The sequence below is a fragment of the Oncorhynchus tshawytscha genome, linkage group LG04 (assembly GCF_018296145.1).
Source record: "Oncorhynchus tshawytscha isolate Ot180627B linkage group LG04, Otsh_v2.0, whole genome shotgun sequence".
Classification (NCBI taxonomy): Eukaryota; Metazoa; Chordata; class Actinopteri; order Salmoniformes; family Salmonidae; genus Oncorhynchus; species Oncorhynchus tshawytscha.
Genome location: NC_056432.1, coordinates 40,786,798 through 40,806,491, shown reverse-complemented (window position 1 = coordinate 40,806,491; position 19,694 = coordinate 40,786,798). Strand labels below are relative to the sequence as shown.

At 42.7% G+C, this 19,694-nt stretch overlaps 2 protein-coding genes across 4 annotated transcripts; both read right to left on the bottom strand.

Annotated features, from left to right (window-relative positions):
- Nucleotides 1–789: 789 nt before the first annotated feature.
- On the bottom strand, nt 790–6,299 carry LOC112248810 (RING finger protein 37). Of its 3 annotated transcripts, none has more exons than XM_024418131.2 (7): nt 6,142–6,299; nt 5,003–5,070; nt 4,144–4,245; nt 3,283–4,016; nt 2,368–3,140; nt 2,017–2,208; nt 790–1,376 (listed from the first exon to the last, which is right to left on the bottom strand). In XM_024418131.2, the coding sequence occupies exons 1-7, from the start codon at nt 6,242–6,244 to the stop codon at nt 1,105–1,107; spliced, it is 2,244 nt and encodes a 747-aa protein (XP_024273899.1). In that variant the 5' UTR covers nt 6,245–6,299; the 3' UTR covers nt 790–1,104. The 3 variants fall into 3 exon arrangements, with proteins under 3 accessions (XP_024273899.1, XP_024273901.1, XP_024273902.1); XM_024418133.2 differs by having other exon boundaries at nt 5,003–5,066; nt 6,142–6,251; XM_024418134.2 differs by lacking the exon at nt 6,142–6,299 and adding an exon at nt 5,150–5,289.
- A 6,284-nt stretch (nt 6,300–12,583) lies between these two features.
- Nucleotides 12,584–14,689, bottom strand: LOC112249717 (fatty acid-binding protein, liver-type-like). Its single transcript, XM_024419494.2, has 4 exons — nt 14,582–14,689; nt 13,362–13,534; nt 12,862–12,954; nt 12,584–12,675 (listed from the first exon to the last, which is right to left on the bottom strand). Exons 1-4 carry the CDS (start codon nt 14,646–14,648, stop codon nt 12,625–12,627), a joined length of 384 nt encoding a protein of 127 aa, XP_024275262.2. The 5' UTR covers nt 14,649–14,689; the 3' UTR covers nt 12,584–12,624.
- Nucleotides 14,690–19,694: the final 5,005 nt, after the last annotated feature.

Genomic DNA, 19,694 nt, shown 5'->3' with positions numbered 1-19,694 from the left:
AGACTCTCCTCCACTCGTGCGTCATCAAGCAAATTACTTTTACAGGGTGGATCCCAAAATAAATGTGTAAAATTATAAAAAATAAAGTTAGTTGCGCAATACATTTTCTAGATAAAAACATGCTACTTATCATTTTTAACATGAACATGTCTTTCTCTTACAAAACAATAGCTTATTCAAACGGGATGTAGCAGATTTCAAAACTCTTCTACGAAGGACTCGGGTAGGATACACGACTGTCCTCGATGAAAGGTGGCTATCGAGGGGGGGAAGACACTCTCGCGTTCACCTACTATCATATTGACACTATCCTCGACCACTTTTCAGTTTCCGGGTCACGGAGGAGAGAGGACGGACTTTTGCCCAAATGTGAAAAGGCCGAAGAGAAGAGAATGAGAGGGAGAATAGTATGGATAAATCTAGTCACCTATGAAGTTGCTTTATATGACCTATGTATGAAGTCCCTGTCAATTAACATTTTTGTCTTTATGTTTGAGACTATTGTGGCAAAATATATTTTGAATCTTGAAAACAGGGGGGGCGGGATCAGCAAAGAGGTTTTTCTGTACTGGCCACTCAGATACAGCAACCTTGGACCACTCTGTTCTCTCTCATTCTCCATCTCCCCCAACCTTTCTTTGTGACTGAACACACGTTTCTATTCCTCTCTGATCAATCTATACAACGGCAGCTGACAAAAGGCTGTGGCGCTACAATATTGCCTTGTTTAGCAAGACAAGTTAGATAAAGCAGAAACAGAGACACACTCTCCTTAAGTTATGACACTTGAGTGCAAGTACAACCCACATCACAATTAATAAACCAAACTAAAACATACATTTAAGAAGTTTAGTCTGTAAACGTTTTAATGACTTCTGTTGGGGAGTGGGGTAGAGGGGCAGCACAAGACAGGTGTATTTGTTTATCAAGGCCCAAGGGATAATAAAGAGTCCCATAGTAATCTGTTTCCTCCAATGTCCACCCCTCACATTTGCAGTGAAGAGCACAGGCATGTACAGTGAGTGGGAGTCCGGTGGTGGTTAACAACACACATGTTTTCAGTGAGTAGGGTTGTTCAGTGGTTAATGACACAAATTTTTTCATTCAGTGATGCACGCGTGTGATGTTACTGGAAGAGGCAGGGATATTGCAGGTGGGACATAGGATGTGATTGGGCATTGCTGTGGTGACAAGTGGGCGGGACTTCCTGTGTAGGCAGGGGCGGCACAGGAAGTGACCACAGGGCAGGCGGTATGCTGACGGAGAGGTCGAGTAGACGGACAGAGAGCAGGAACATGAACCACACCTGTTCTCACCTGGGAGAGAGAGAAAGGGAAGGGGAGAGAGAAGGGGGGGAAGGAGAGAAATAGGAAAAGCTATAGAGGGTGAAGGAAAGAAAGAGAACACGTATTGAGCAGTACATATAACCTTGAATGAGTATCTGTTCCGTTTTTATTTTCTCTCTCACAGACCACTGTATTCACTCTCCATCAACTGAAACATTATTGAAAAAAGGCTATCAACAAACTACAGGAATTACAGCAATGGAAATAACGCTTTAATGGCAAGTCGCAGAGGATTCAGTATAAAGAAAGACCCATCTTGACCCAACTCTGCACACATACTGGAGGTGAAAATAACAAACTGAAAGACCTTGGTACAGTGTAGTAGGCCTGAAAATCCTGCCGTTGGACTGCCTCTCTATGTTTTAAGTGTCTTTCTCCCTGGTAACTAGGCAACATCCCACTACTTAACCATCTAACTTGTTCAACTAATGACTAGTCAACTCAATACTTTAATCCGTCATTCATTCGTACTCTCAACCCTGAAGTTGATGGAAAACCTTATAAAAGCATTACAGCCATTTTAATTGAAGTAATCACTTTTCTGAACGGGATTGGAGAAGAGAAAAAACAGGATTCCAATGAATTGTTTTTCCTTGTCAGATCAGTGATTACTTTGAGGAAAAGATACATCTTAGCCATATTCATACCAGCCACTAGCCGCTGCTCCTACCTGTTGGGGTGTCAGCGGGTGTGTCTGTGTGTTTGTGTTGGACCTGGGGGGTTTGGGAGGTGTAGGAGGTAAAGGAGGGTCGACCCTGCAGGGCTGAGAGAAGGGCCTGGTCTAGACTGGCAGACAAACGCTGCTCATGGTCTAGACTGGCAGACGAACAATGCTCATGGGAGCTACCACTGGGAACGGTGGCTGGAACAAAAGGAATAACACAGCAACTCTCATGAGTGACACATTCAAATATTTGATAGATCCAACCTTCAATAAAGGCCTTTGAACTAGCAAGAGAATGAATACCTTGATGTTGATGTCTCAAGCTTTTTGAATTGTCTACACCAGTTTACCACTTACCTGTGGAGATAGTGGAGTTTGTGTCTGTTCTTAGTCTTTTCGAGTCAGGAAGTAGCTCCTTGGCGTGACCAGCACTAGCAGAGGCTGCTTTGGCCGCGGTGGGCTCACCCTTTCCCTTAGAGCGGATCAGAGTGGCCCAAACCTCCAGCTCTCTCTTCCTCCTACTCCCCAAATCTGGCCCTATATCCTGGGGACTCACTCTATCCACTACCCCTTCTTTATGACCAACTTTACCAGCACACCGGTCCTTCCCATTCTTCACCCTGTTGTTAAAAGCTCCGGTTCCCCTTTGCTGTGTAGAGTGGCTCCTCTCAGTATTTACACTTTCTGCACGTTTTTGGGTAGTCTGTGTGAGTGTCCCACTGTTTCTGCTAAGTGCACCCTGGTGGTTGGCTGACTCTATAGCAGCAGCAGCAGTAGTGACAGCAGAGTCCCCACTGTCCCCAGTCCTCTCTGGGGGTATGAGCCTGGAGGTGTGCGGACTCTCCCCCTGAACCTGCCTCCCCACCATCCCCTCCCTGACCTCTAACCCTGTCTGAAGCAGGAAGCGGTCGATGCGGCTCTTCAGGTGGGGGTTGGGGAGGGCCTGTGCCTCAGGGATGAAGGGGACCCCGGTGAAGGGGTCGTTGGGGACACGACCCCAGGTAGCTTCCCTCCTCTGGTACTCCTCCAGAGTGGAGCTGTCCACAGACACTCCGCTGGGCAGCAGCATAGGGAGCAGCATCACTTCCTGGGTCAGGGGGTCCAGGAAATCCTCAGGGACCTGCAGGAGGCTGGGAGGGGGGTTGGACCGAGAAAAATACAGAACATTATTATCGTCCCAGAGATCTTGCCTTTGGCTTGTGGAACAGAATTACAATTCACCTTGCATCATATATTGTGTTGAAAACAGTCAGCATTTAATACACACTTTACCTAGTTGTTGTTGTCGTCTGTGACAGTGGCTGTGGTTGAACGACAGGTGGAGACTGCGCTGATGCCAAGTGGCTAAGCTGTGGCGCTGGTCTCAGGCTAGCATTCTCATGTGCTATTCTCACCCTCTCCGCCTCCTCTGGAGGGCAGCAGCGAGAAGGCAGCCCCCACACTGCCAGTGCCTTGAGCCCCATCGCGGAGGCACCCGCACCGTACGGCACTGACACACGGAGCTGCTTCACAGAGCCTAGTGAGAGCGGCCCCCTGCTCCACAGCTCCTCTTGTCTACACCCCTCTCGGGGGGGCGGTGGCAGGGAGGGAAAGGGAGGGCGCGGGCGGAAACAGGGATGGGAGAAACTGACATGGGTCTCTTCTCTTAGTTCACAGCGTCCCACTAGGCGGAAATCCCCCTGGCTGGTGTCTGTGTGACTCTGAGTTTGGCCACGTTGGGCCCATTGCTGGCTCTTCTCCTGGCCTTGTAGGCTCCATTGTTGGGCCTGGAGGCTCCATTGGTGGCCTTTGAATTGGGACTTGGCTTGATCCCATTGCTGGCCCTTCTCTTGGCCTTGTTGGACCTGACTTTGGCCCTGCTCTAGGCTGTGGTTGTGAGGGAGTGGGGGATCAGAGCTGGTGCTGATCTCCAGCCTCTTGCAGGCCTGTCCACGGTCCATCCCCCAGGGCCACAGCTCCACATCCACCCGACACACTTCCACCTGGAAACCAAACTGCAGTGTCACCTAGGGTCAGATAATGGGAAGATTAGACAGAAACACGCCCAAAATGACCACTTCTCTAGAAAGAGATGATGAATAAGACAGTGATGTCCTAAGATTAACCTCTAAATATTCTAGAGCGTAAGCTCACCTGAACGGGTGGCCGAAGGAAGTACTCCAGCTTAAAACCCCGCCTCCGGACTGTTGGGTCGGCCGATAGGAGGTTGGTGACGTCATACCCATCTGCACACAGCTAGATGAGGGAGAGTGGGAAAAGCAGAGAGGAGAAAGGAGGGTGAAGAGTGAGGAAGGGGAGAGGGATGGAAAGGAGGAGGAGATAGGTAGGGTTGAAGAGAGAAGTTATGAGGGGTAAAGTGAGGTAAGGGAAAGAGGAGACAGGAAGGGAAAAGAGGTGGAGAATGAAAGGAGAGAGGGAGAGGTAAAAGAGAAAAGGTTGAAGATTCACTCCCAGAAGAATAATAAGGACTAGCCAAGAGAGTATCATTCAGCCTATAATACAAAGCGAGGAACAGAGCAAGGTCAGCTGTGATTCAACCTCCCACACTTGTCCCTCTCCCCCGAACCTCTTCCTCTCATTCTAGCACAGATCTCTCACCCTAGCTCTTTTTCCTCCTCGTCTCCATAAAACCCAGAAGACAGAACATGACCACAGATGTATTAAAGAAGGACAAGAGGGTGAGACGAGACAAAAAGGAAAGGTGGCTTTTTCAGTTGGATGCCAGGTTCGCACCCAGGAGGAAAGCAAGTATCTGAACTTTTCCAATAAGAATGCTCATTTGAGATGTTTTACTTAGAAGCACCCCCCCCGACTTGCCTAGTTCATTAAAAAGTTAAATCATATTTTTGTATTTTTTTTAAAGAAAGCATACAACCTTTGTTCAGATTGTTAGCTGACACGTTGAACCAACGCTAGAAAACAACCCATGGAAGGGGGGGATAATGTCAGCTCCGGTCCATACAATCCTAACGCAATGTAAAATGTTTTGTACCTTGTCACACTGGATGGTGGTCTTGAAATGTGGCAGGCAGAGATTCACCACCATGGTCTTCACACTTGCTGAAAGAAAACAAAAAACTAAAATCAACGTTAACTTCTACACTAGAGATTGCTCTCCTCATAAGGGTTACCAACTTACTCAGTGGAATTATGAAAATCTTTCAGACAACAGTCTAAACCAGGCGTAGCAAAACAAGTGCCAACCCTACTGATCACACAGGGCAGCACGTGTGTGGATGTATGACAGAGATGATGAATAATTCCATTCAATTGCCTAGATATTTATTGTCCCTAAAAGGTAAATTCTTGTTCAGTGTAAAAAAAAAAAGAAGACACATCTACACAGCAAATATTTCTTACAGTGACAAGGGGAAGAGTAAGGCCAGTGTGTTGTGAATCATAAACACACAATGAAGTTCTATACAGGCAGTAATAGCTACAAACTGAACGAAATTGTTTCTCTTCAGAATTGCAATAACCCTTGACCTCTCGCCACTGTGAGCGGTCAGATGACCTTGTCCTAGAAAGGGGCACTTTCATTTAGTTTCACATTCATTTACAACGATTGTTTCCTTGAATCAAGTAGGCAATCTCTTGGGAAGCAATATATAACTCATAGCACTATGTTACATCCAATAAATCGTAAGGAGGATGACACTACATTCTAATGGAACACAAAGAAAAAGGCCATAACAGTAAAGAAAAAATATATACAATTATGCCATTCAGTAGCCTATCTGGAGTTAAATAGTCATGTTCAGTTAGCCTAGCTATTCCTCCACAACACAACATAGACACGTTAGCTAGCTAGATAACGCTACGGAGGCATATATGCTAGCTACATAATAGCATTTGAACACATTATAGCCTATTCCACATACAAACGGTCGACTAATGACAATATTCTGTCATTTATGTTGGCCCTTTCATCTCTAAAGATAACCAACTAGTTAGGTAGCACTTCATTGGTTGTTTCCTAGCCATAGACCCGACGATGGGGTCTCTCTGGCTAACGTTGGTTGCTTAATTGCCAGCGAACGTTCGCTAGCTAGCTAGCTAGGTTTTGTTTACAGAAACCGGTCTAACGTCAACTTCTTGCAGAAAGTTGGCTATCAAGCTATCTGAGTTTACCGTGCTTCCTGCTAATGTTCTCGTAGAAGAGCTCACACGAACTGTCTGAAATATATGATGATACAATCACTTGAGCTTTTCTCTGGAGGGACCACTTTGGCATGCATTTAACCAAAACACTGACTACTAGCTAGCTAGCTAATGTAAGGAAAGAGAAGAGGGACAAATTTCACTTCGTCAACTGTTTTCACGATTGCTACTACGGCACTATGATGCCAAAAGCAGATAGGCCTACAATGTTAAAGCTGTTCTTACAGCTTCTCTGCTATGAATTAAAGTATTTTTCTTAATTCTAAATGGTTAATTGTTTCGATGTGGCAAGATAGGTTTACATCAGAATAGCAGCAGTACCTTGACAGATTTATTAGATAATGGCACCTAGGGGAGATTGGTGTAAGTTGAGCCACCATTGTTTCTAGGGAATCAAACACAAAAGTAATAATTTTAACAAATATTTAGGAAAAGGTAATCATTTCATGGAGTCTGTGAAGTAAGAAACCACATGGGAAAAGTGGTAAGCAAATTAGGTTAAAAAATAATAATTATGACTGGGGATCAGGGTCCTGCCTATGTTAAGTGTTTCCAAAAAGTTTGGGTTTGTTATTTGTTAAGCCTGTGTTAAAACGTTGCTTAAAAGTATTAAAGGCAAAAAAGCATTGTGATTGAATTGTGTTTGGGAAATGGTTTTAAAAGGTCATTTTAATATTTCATTAAGTTAAAATGTGTAAACAGCTTAATTTACTCTGTCCCATGACTCAACTTAACCCATAATGATAGATATAGACCTGCAGAGAGCCTTCTCTGCTATGCACTAGGGATAGTCTACACATACTGGAGTGGCCTTGGCATTTTTACGTTGGTGCTTGTTTTTTAAATATATATATATATATATATATATATATATATATATATATATATATATATATATGCATGTATATGTATATATATATATATATATATGCATATATATATATAGTCGAAGTTGGAAGTTTAAGTTATGCTAAGGAACCACTTTTTTTGGACAAGCTATGCTTTCAAACCTTTAATGTTTACATGAATTCTGATTATTTCCAGGGATACACAACATCCTTAACTATATGTTCATATCTTTGTTAGAAAGAATACTATATTTCCCTTGACCTGTGGTGTGTATTCATGGTTGCCAAGGGAAGCCAAGCTTGTTGAATTGTTGCATCTCGTTGTGTCATTGTCCTCTGGTGGCTAGCTAGGTAAAATGGGCCCTTTCCTAAATTAGCCATGGATGGAGATAGGGATTTGGACGAGATGTAGTAGGCTAATGTTAACCAGTTGACTTATCGTCAGTAGTTTATGTGTCGGGGGGCTAGGGTCAGTCTGTTATATCTGGATTATTTCTCCTGTCTTATCCGGTGTCCAGTGTGAATTGAAGTATTCTCTCTTTTTTTCTCTTTTCCTCTCTTTCTTTCTTTCTCTCTTTCTTTTTTTCTTTCTTTCTCTCGGAGGACCTGAGCCCTAGGACCATGCCTCAGGACTACCTGGCCTGATGACTCCTTGCTGTCCCCAGTCCACCTGGCCGTGCTGCTGCTCCAGTTTCAACTGTTCTGCCTGTGGTTATGGTACCCTGACCTGTTCACTGGACGTGCTACCTGTCCCAGACCTGCTGTTTTCAACTCTATAGAGACAGCAGGAGCGGCAGAGATACTCTGAATGATCGGCAATGAAAAGCCAACTGATATTTACTCCTGAGGTGCTGACCTGTTGCACCCTTGACAACCACTGTGATTATTATTATTTGACCCTGCTGGTCATCTATGAACATTTGAACTAGGGAGTTTTTCCTAGCCACTGTGCTTCTACACCTGCATTGCTTGCTGTTTGGGGTTTTAGGCTTGGTTTCTGTACAGCACTTTGTGACAGCAGCTGATGTAAGAAGGGCTTTATAAATACATTTGATTGATTGATTGACCGAGTTATGCTGAATGTAAAAAAATGGCTCAATTTACCCCACTCTTCCCTACCTAAAATAAATGTAGGCATGTCTGTAAGTTGCTTTGGGTCCCATGTGGCTCAGTTGGTAGAGCATGGCACTTGTGAGGCCAGAGTTGTGCTTGATTGTCAAGGGGGACCAGTACGGAAAATCTATGCACTCACTGCTGTAAGTCGTTCTGGATAAGAGTGTCTGCTAAATGACTAAAATGTAAAAAAGCCTCTTCTAAATGGCACATATTATAAAGGTGGATGCTGGTTTTCCTGCCAGAAAACTGCTGATATTGACATGTCCTTGACTGGTAAGCTTCAATTCTTATATTTTTTGTAAACGGAAATAAAATTATTAACAAAACTATACTTAAATTATTATCTTTGACTTCAAAAATAAAATCATCATGAATTATGTTCAGTTTTAGTTTTTTTTTACATTAGCTATCACTAGCTAACAGCGGGGGGAAAAGCTAGGTAGCTAACTAGATTTTTCTTACTGTCAGGTCAGAACACAAGTCTGTAGTATAAGCCTGTATGGTATATGTAAGTACAGTGGGAAGAAAAATTATGTGAACCCTTTAGAATTACCTGGATTTCTGCATAAATTGGTCATAAAATGTTATCTGATCTTCATCTTAGTCACAACAATAGACAAACATAGTCTGCTTAAACTAAGAACATACAAACAAAAAAATGTCATGTCTTTATTGAACACACGTTGTAAACATTCACAGTACAGTTTGGAAAAAGTATGTGAACCCTTGGATTTAATTACAGGTTGACCCTCCTTTGGCAGCAATAACCTTCACCAAATGTTTTCTGTAGTTGCAGATCAGACCTGCACAAGGTTCAGGAGGAATTTTGGACTATTCCTCTTTTCAAAACTGTTTCAGTTCCACAATACTCTTGTCTGGTGTGAACCGCTCACTGGAGGTCAAGCTACAGCATCTCAATCGGGTTGAGGTCAGAACTGACTGGGCCACTCCAGAAGGGGTATTTTCTTCTGTTCAATCCATTCTGTTGTTGATTTACTTCTGTCTTTGGGTTGTTGTCTAGTTGCATCACCTAACTTCTGTTGAGCTTCAATTGGCAGACATATTGCCTCCTGCAAAATGTCTTGATAAACTTGGGAATTCATTTTTCCGTCGATGATAGCAAGCTGTCCATGCCCTGAGGCAGCAAAGCAGCCCCAAACCATGATGCTCCCTCCACCATACTTTACAGTTGGGACGAGGTTTTGATGTTGGTGTGCTGTGCCTTTTCTCTCTCTCCACACATAGTATTGTGTGTTCCTTCCAAACAACTCAACTTTAGTTTGTCCACAGAATATTTTGCCAGTAGCGCTGTGGAACATCCAGGTGCTCTTTTGCAAACTTCAGATGTGCAGCAAAGTTTCTTTTGGACAGCAGTGGCTTCTTCCATGATGTCCTCCCAAGAACACCATTCTTGATTTAGTGTTTTATGTATTGTATACTCGTCAACAGAGATGTTAGCATCTTCCAGAGATTTTTGTACGTTTTTAGCTGACACTCTAGGATTCTTCTTAACCTCATTGAGCATTCTGCGCTGTGCTCTTGCAGTCATCTTTGCAGGACGGCCACTCCTAGGGAGAGTAGCAACAGTGCTGAAATTTCTCCATTTATAGACAATTTGTCTTGCCGTGGACTGACTTTTAGAGATACTTTGTAACCATTTCCAACTTCATGCACGGCAACAATTCTTAATCGTAGGTCTTCTGAGATCTCTTTTGTTCGAGGCATGGTTCACATCAGGTAATGCTTCTTGTGAATAGCAAACTCAAATTTTGTGAATATCTCATGGGGTTGGGCAGCTCTAACCAAAATCTCCAATCTCATCTTGATTCAACTCCAGGTTAGTTGACTCCTGACTCCAATTAGCTTTTGCCGAAGTCATTAGCCTAGGGGTTCACATACTTTTTCCAACCTACACTGTGATTGTTTAAATTATGTATTCAAAGTAGACAAGAAAAACACAATCATTTGTGTTATTGGTTTAAGCACATTGTCTATTGTGACTTAGATGATCAAATTTGAGGTCAAATTTATGCACAAATCCATTTAATTACAAAGGGTTCACATACTCTCTTGCCACTGTATGTACTGTATGTATGTACTGTATGTATGTATGTATCAGTGGAGGCTGGTGGGATGAGCTATAGGACAGGCTTATTGTAATGGCTGGACTGGAATAAATGGAACAGAGTCAAATGTGGTTTCTGTATGTTTGATACCGTTCCAATTATTCCATTCCAGCCATTACAATGAGCCCATCCTCCAAAAGCTCCCACCACCAGCCTCCATTGGTACGTATGTACAGTTGAAGTCGAAAGTTTACATACACCTTAGCCAAATACATTTAAACTGAGTTTCACAATTCCTGACATTTAATCCTAGTAAAAATTCCCTGTCTATGGTCAGTTAGGATCACCACTTTATTTTAAGAATGTGAGATGTCAGAATAGTAGAGAATAATTTATTTCAGCTTTTATTTCTTTCATCACATTCCCAGTGAGTCAGAAGTTTACATAATGAAATAATCTGTCTGTAAACAATTGATGTACTTGCCAAAACTATAGATTGACAAGAAATGTGTGGAGTGTTCGAAAACTAGTAAATGACTCCAACCTAAGTGTATGTAAACTTCCGACTTCAACTGTATGTATGCATGTATCACAGGAGGTTGGTGGCACCCTCATTAGGGAAGGACCGGCTCGTGGTAATGGCTGGCGCGGAATAGTTGGAATGGTGTCACGTTCTGACCATAGTTCTGTTATTTTATCTGTTTTAGTGTGGTCAGGGTGTGAGTTGGGTGGGCAGTCTGTTTTTCTGTTGGTTTTTGAGTTCGGCCTAGTATGGTTCTGAGGCAGCTGTCAATTGTTGTCCCTGATTGAGAATCCTGGGACATTTCCAGCTTCCAGGAATTGTGTACAGATCCTTGCAACATGGGGGCTGGCCTTCTTGCAGAAACATGTGATGGTGGATAAATTGAACGACATCCTCCAGGTCATGATATTTCTGCACATTCAAACTGCCATAGATTAAATGCAATTGTGTTTGTCCGTAGCTTTTGCACACCCATACCTTAAACCCACCGCCAACATGGGGCACTCTGTTCACGTCAGCAAACCGCTGATAAACCCGTGAAGAGGACACTTCAGCGTGCCAGTGAAATTGAGCATTTGGCTAATGAAGTCAGCGACGACATCGAACTGCAGTTAGGTCACGACGACGACTATGCAGATGAGTTTCCAAGACGATTTGACCATTTGAGCAGAAATGCATCAGTTCTGCAAACCCAGTTTCATCAGCTGCCCGGGTGGCAGTTCTCAGATGATCCCGTAGGTAAAGCCGGATGTGGAGGGCTGGCGTGGGTACACGGTCTGCGGTGGGGAGACCGGGTCGACATACTGTAGAGTTCTTTAAAAATAGTAGAAATTAACATTCTATCCTGTCAACTACTGGTGGCCATTCCTGCAGTAAGCATGCAAATTGCACGCTCCCTGAACTTGACATCCTTGGCGCTGTGACCAAAAAGAAAGAGCACTTAATGGCTTTTCTCCCCAGCGCAAGGTGGAACTGTGTAATGATCATGCCTTTAAATCAGTATCTTACTATGCCAAAACAGATGGCTGGATTATCTTGGCTAAAGGATTAATGCTCACTAACAGGGATGTAAACCATTAAATGCAATTTGTGCTTAAGGACAACTTCAGGAATTATCAGTACGTGAAACATGGGACTAACACTTTGTTGCATTTCTATTTTTGCACAGTACGAAAGGTATCACTATTACTTTGTTAGTAAACTAAACCATCTGAACAAGTCTGCCCTTGGGATGGCAACTAGAGAGGGGGGTTGACATACTGGCATGTCAACCTGCAGAGAACCCACACATCCCAGCAAAGATCTGGAGGTAAGACATGAAACACAGGACGACCTGCAAGACTGAAATGCCTCTGACATGATCCCGCCATGCTTTGCAGACCGAGATGAGTTGAGAATACACATGCAGGAGTCCCTGAAGAACTAGCAAATGAGCAGGAACAAACCAAATGAAGCAGGCGTCAAGAAACAAACCACCAGCAGAAGTACTGACCTAACAGTATATACCTGGAGATGAGGTCACAGATATTGTCAGAGGAATCAACCCATAGTCACTACTCACCCACCATACCTGGGAAATCAGTCACCCTCACCTTCAGCCCCTTGTCAGCTACACTGGTGAGAAACTAGTGAAAGCAAAGCCTTAAAATTTAATTTTAGCCCAGCAGTATATAAATTAAGTAGTCACATTAATTGTTTAGAAATATGTTGGGCAGCATATACTGTTTAAATTAACTTTGCTATTGTATTGAATCCCACTGAGTTAAGTCCCATTCTTCCAACTCAAATAGAAAGTTCATTGCAGAACCTACATTTCCCTGAAGTTCTACCCACGTAAATAATATTTTGAGAACAGAACATTGCTTTCACATTTTATTAATCCAAACAGTGCAGTAGATTATCATATTCGTTTGCTGATCCTCTTGTAAGCAATGCCCGCTACAGTCATGGTCTGAAAAGAGAAAGAGCATGTACTAGATCCATTTAATCATTACTCAGTAATTCTACCCCAGTAGAGCAGGCTTCAGCTGTAATTAGAACATGGGGGCAGCAAAGACAATCCTTTTTTTAACCGTATAAATTGACCCTAAAATAGTGTCATTTAGTGACCCCCCCAATCCATATGCCCCGGACTCACGTTGACGAGGGTGTTTGCATCTGCCAGTTCTGTGACAGAATCGATCCCCTTCAGGGAGACCTTCAGCTTGTTACCTTCCCTCATCACCACAGACTGGAAAACAGGAGAGCACGGTTTAATGTTAGATCTGATAGGCGTGTTAGTCAACTAGCGCCAATTTATCAGGCCTAATACAGATGGCCATATATGGAGAAAACATTTGACTGTGCAACAGGTGTGAGTTGATTATGACATGTAAACTGCTATAAAGTTAAACCTGAACCCAGTTATTGTGGAGAGCAGAGTCTCTGCCAAAGAACGTCAGTCAGCCCACATGTGTGCTGTAGTATTTGGATATAATGTAACTACTAACCCAACAAAGCTGGGACATGAACTAACCATAGTGTCCCCACATCAGCTGAACTTATAGTTTAGTTAGATACTGGCTGTATATGTAGGGAGATGGATAAACCCAGGCTACATGTATGAAACTCATGGTTGGGTTGTGACATGCCACCTACATTGACCTTCTCCCCGGTCAGCGTCTCGAGCTCCGTCTCCTGGCCAATGGTGAAGGAGTTGGTGAGCATCTTTGTCCCCGTGGTGACAGTCACCTTGAAGTGGTCTCCAGTCTCCTCAATCTCAGAGATGCTCTTGATGTCTTTGCCCTCCTGGATAAGCTCATCAGGGAGACCTACATGCATGAGTGTGAGAGTCATGAATTGTGTTTTATATACACCAAAAAGTTAGTGAAATCAGACATGAACACTGAATTACTACTGAAGTAAAACTCATTTAAAAATACGGAAAAAAATTAAATGCATCAGCTAGCGCTTAACGTTCTGAGAAGCATAGGTTTGTCAGAGCCATTTTGCATAGAACGTTCTGGTAATGTGCAGAACTGCTTAGGAACAGTCAGCACATTTAAGGAACATTTCCTTACTTTATCAGAACATGTCCTGAAAGTTCAAACCTTTAATTTAAGGCAATGTTCAACTCATTTGACATAGGAAATGTTCTCAAGTTGTTCAGCAAACCTGAACATTCACCTGTGGGAATAACAGTAGTCCAGCATGATGTTCTGTAGATTCTCAGTTCTATTTGAAGTCATGTTCTCAAAACATTAAAATGAGTAACGTTCTAAAAAACAAAAACATGCAGATCTCAGCCGTCAACAAAACTCCATCCTCTTGTTAAGTGTGTGGACCTTGCCCTATAATTGGCCACACCTGATTCTAATGAGTGCTTGTTCCCTTTGAATAGACTAAATTGAACCACTTTGCATGAGTTACAAAAAAAAAAAACATGGCATGTCAAATCCATCCTGGTGGCAGAGTGGAGTAATTCCATGGATAAAAGGACAAGAACAAAAGGTTTGAGTCACTGACACCATGCCACAATAGATGAATATCCATGGGTCCCATCTGTGCTTGAAGTTAGTTAACCCAAACTAAGAGAGCAGTGCAATTACATTCTTCATGAATTTCAGAGTGTTTTTCAGAAACCTCAAAATGACCTAGAATTTGTTCTCAGAAGGATAATAAAACTTCCAAGGAAAACATGGTAAGTCTTAATTATCACTTCTGCTCAGTGTCCAAGGAACCTAATGTGCTAGCTTTGTTTGCTACTCGATTAACCTCTGTATCAGCAATCACCATCATTACTGAAAGGACTACAACATCTGAAATTAACACCCCAAGTCTAATCACGTCACACATGTACAAACAACAGCAAGACTTACCAATAGCCTTCATGAAAGGCTCAAAGTTGTCATGTGTCTCCAGCTGGTATTTCCCTGAGAAAGACATGGTGACTATAAGGTAGAGACAACCACAGCTCCCTGCTTGTCTTTATACCCTCATCTATGCACCCCTGCAATCATTAACTAACTAAAGGTGTCTACAATTGAGTACCCCTCCCCCTCATATCAGTCAAGGCCAACTAATCTACATCGCAATGGTCAACTTTATTGTACTCCCCTCCTCATCCTCTCTTCTTCTACTTTGGCAGTGTGAGTGATTGTTGATCTGTTTTGATAAACAAGGCCTCCTCGACTCCTTAGAAAAATGATAAGCAGGCTCATCATTGTAATTCAAGTGTATGGATCAATCAACACATTTCAAATTCAACTTGACTTTATCTCCCTAACCACCTGTGTTGAAGTTGAACTAGGCTACACCTGCACTTTAAGTTGATTGAGTTAAGATGTTTATTTGACTCCCTGCACTGTAAAAAAGTTGAACCAATGTACAATTGTAAGGCAACCAGCTGCTATAGGATTGTGAGTTTGTTTCACATTTGGAAATATAGCTGAACCAACATACAGTGTTGCCTTCCAAAGACAAACATTAAATTGTAATTCAACAAGTTTTTATACATTCAGCCCACTGTGAGCAAAGTTTGTTGAGTGAACAAACATTCACCCATTAGCTCAATGTCTCGTCCTTCTGAAGTCCACCCAACTCACAGAACAATGCTGATTAAGCAATTGGTTAAGTTGGCTTTTATACAGTGTGCACCATTTGTACCATCATACTTAGGTAGCCTGGGTTTCAGTTTTGGATTGTGGGTGTTTGTCTTCCGTGTCAGTGTTTGTCGCCACACGGGACTGTTTTGTTCATTTCACGTTTATTGTTTTATATTTTCGTAGTGTTCAGTTTATGTTTTAAAATAAACATTATGGACACTTACCACGCTGCGTTTTGGTCCTCCGATCCTTCTCGCTTCTCCTCCTCAGAAGAGGAGGACGAGATCCGTTACAAATGGTATCAAATACATCAAACACATGGTTTTATTATGAGTCGTCCTCCCCTCAGCAGCCTCCACTGGCATGTGTATATATTGTTTTTAAAGCATTGGATTGGTGTAAACATTTATTTTAAATCCAAGTTACATCGAGATTGGCTTTACAATTTAAACCTAACCTAAAGTAGCCTATGACCTGACCCCCCCCCCACCTGTCCCCCAGCCCCAGTGGCAAGAAGAGACATCCCAAAAATCACACATAACTACAGTATATAACACAAATGGCCCCTCCTATGCTCCCACACATACTTTCTGTCCCTAACACTAAAACCAAAAATAATATAACAACTAAAGATGTATTTGTATAGAACTAAAACTAAATAAAAACCAGCAAATCAGGTCTAAAAACTGAAACTAAATTTAAAATAAAAAACTGAAATAATAACAAATATAAAACCACAAAACTACACTGAGTATACAAAACACGAGGAACACTTGCTCTTTCCATGACAGACTGACCAGGTGAATCCAGGTGAATATGATCCCTTATTGATGTCACTTGTTAAATTCACTTCAATCAGTATAGATGGAGGGGAGGACACAGGTTAGAGAAGGACTGTTAAGCCATGAGACATGGATTGTGTATGTGTGCCATTCAGAGGGTGAATGTGCAAGACACAAGATTTATGTGCCTTTGAACTGGGTATTGTAGTATTTATTTAACCTTTATTTAACTAGGCAAGTCAGTTGAGAACAAATTCTTATATACAATGATGGCCTACCAAAAGGAAAAAGGCCTCCTGTGGGGACGGGGGCCTGGCATTAAAATAAATAAATAAATACAATATAAATATAGGAAAAACACACATCACAACATTAGAGACAACACAACACTACATAAATAGATACTTGAGACAACAACATAGCAAGGCAGCAACACATGACAACAGCATGGTAGCAACACAACATGACAGAAACATGGTAGCAACACAACATGGTAGCAGCACAAATCATGTTACAAACATTATTGGGCACAGTCAACAGCACAAAGTTCAAGAAGGTAGAGACAACAATACATCACACAAAGCAGCCACAACTGTCAGTAAGAGTGTCCATGATTGAGTCTTTGAATGAAGAAATTGAAATAAAACTGTCCAGTTTGAGTGTTTGTTGCAGCACCTTCCAGTCGCTAGCTGCAGCGAACTGAAAAGAGGAGTGACCCAGGGATATGTGTGCTTTGGGGACCTTTAACATAATGTGACTGGTAGAACAGGTGTTGTATGTGGAGGATGAGGGTTGCAGTAGATATCTCAGATAGTGGAGAGTGAGTCCGAAGAGGATTTTATAAATAGGCATCAACCAGTGGGTCTTGCGATGGGTATACAGAGATGACCAGTTTACAGAGGAGTATAGAGTGCAGTGATGTGTCCTATAAGGAGCATTGGTGGCAAATCTGATGGCCGAATGGTAAAGAACATTAGCCGCTCGAGAGCACCCTTACCAGCCGATGTATAAATTATGTCTCCGTAATCTAGCATGGGTAGGATGATCATCTGAATCAGGGTTAGTTTGACAGCTGGGGTGAAAGAGGAGCGATTACAATAGAGGAAACCAAGACTAGATTTAACTTTAGCCTTTATCTTTGATATGTGCTGAGAGAAGGACAGTGCACCATCTAGCCATACTCCCAAGTACTTGTATGAGGTGACTACCTCAAGCTCTAAACCATCAGAGGTAGTAATAACACCTGTGGGAAGAGGGGCATTCAGAACAAGGTTAAGGGTAGAGATAGCTTGTTGGACACTAAGAAATCTTTGATGAAGAGCATTTAACACAAAATCTGGGGAGGGGCCAGCTGAGTATAAGACTGTATCATCTGCATATAAATGGATGAGAGAGCTTCCTACTGCCTGAGCTATGTTGTTGATGTAAATTGTGAAGAGTGTGGGGCCTAGGATTGAGCCTTGGGGTACTCCCTTGGTGACAGGCAGTGGCTGAGGCAGCCACAGTTAAACACTGCACTCTTTGAGAGAGGTAGTTAGCAAACCATGCCAAAGACCCCTCAGAGACACCAATACCCCTTAGCCGGCCCACAAGAATGGAATGGTCTACCGTATCAAAAGCTTTGGCCAAGTCAATATAAATAGCAGCACAATATTGCTTAGAATCAAGGGCAATGGTGACATCATTCAGGACCTTTAAGGTTGCAGTGACACATCCATAACCTGAGCGGAAACCAGATTGCATACCCGAGAGAATACTATAGACATCAAGAAAGCCAGTCAGTTGATTATTGACTGTTTTTCCAACACTTTTGATAAACAAGGCAACATAGAAATAGGCCTATAACAGTTAGGATCAGCTTGATCTCCCCCTTTAAATAAAGAATGAACTGTGGCTTCCTTCCAAGCAATGGGAACCTCCCCAGAAAGGAGAGACAGGTTAAAAAGGTTGGAGATAGGCTTGGCGATGATAGGGGCAGCAACCTTAAAGAAGAAAGGGTCTAAACCATCTGACCCAGATTTTTGGGGGGGGGGTCAAGTTTAAGGAGCTCCTTTAGCACCTCGGACTCAGTGACTGCAGGGAGAAACCTTGTTGCGGGGCAGGGGAAATTATGGAATAGCATCGGGGATAGTCGCATTAGAAGGGGTGGGAGATGAGGAAATGTTGGACGGCAAGGAGGAATGGCTGAGTCAAATAGAAATCCTGACTTAATGAAATGGTGATTAAAGAGCTCAGCCATGTTCTTCTTGTCAGTAATAACCACATCATCAACATTAAGGGACATGGGCAGCTGTGAGGAGGAGGGTTTATTCTCCAGGTCTTTAACCGTTTTCCAGAACTTCTTAGGGTTAGACCCACAGAGAGCGAACTGCTCCTTAAAGTAACTTACTTTGGCATTCCGGATAGCCTGAGTGCACTTATTTTTCATTTGCCTGAACGATAGCAAGTCAGCTTGAATATGCGTGTGCCGAGCCTTTCGCCAAATGCAATTCTTGAGGTGGAGTAACTCTGCAAGATCACGATCGAACCAGGGGTTGAACCTGCTTTTAATTCTCCTTTTCTTTATGAGGGCGTGTTTGTTAACAATACCACTGAAAATATTAAAAAAAGAAGGTCCAAGTGTCTTCGACAGAGTGGATCAAGCTGATTCTATACCATTTTACAGAGGCCAGGTCAAGAAGGAAGGCTAGCTCATTAAAGTTTTTTAGCAAGCGTCTATGACAAATCAGGACAGGTCGTTTCACTGAGCAGCCATTACAAACACAGACTGTAAAACAGTGATCACTAAGGTCATTACAGAAAACACCAGACTGATACCTATCAGGATTATTTGTGAGGATAACATCGAGGAGAGTAGCTTTTTCTGGGTGTTTGGAGTCATACCTTGTGGGATTGGTGATAATCTGAGAAAGATTTAGGGAGTCCCATTGCTTTAGGACAGGTGATTTAAGCATGTAACAGTTTAGGTAACCTAGCAGGACAAATTCAGACTTAGTGTAAGGGGCCAGGAGAGAGCTTTAGGGCAGGTAGGGTACAGGCCGGTGCTGATGGAGGAATATAGCACCCAGCAACAGTCAACAAAGAGTTATTTGAAAGTTTAATGCTTAAAACCAGCAAATCAAATAGTTTGGGGACAGACTTGGTGGGGACAACCGAGCACTGAAGGTGATCCTTGGTAAAGATTGCCACTCCCCAACCTTTGGAAGATCTGTTTTGCCGAGAAAGGTTATAACCAGAAAGGTTAACATCAATATTCAAAACACTCTTTCTTAACCACGTCTCAGTAATGACCAACACATCTGGATTGGAGCTGTGAACCCAATTGATCCATTTTAGGTAATAAGCTTCTAGTGTTAGTGTGCAGAAAACCCAGGCTTTTATGAGAGCAGAAATCAGTGAACCAGATATCAGAGCACAAGTCAGAATTTGAGCTAGCAACAGTAGATGGGCCAGGGTGTACATGCACATTTTCAGATTTCATCAACGGTAATACAATCAAGGCACAATCAAGGCAGGGAGAGCTTTGCAGTGCTGTTTTATGACATCTGAATGTGCATCAGATGGCAACAAGATCATATTGTAGTAGGTGCCAGGTGCACCGGTTT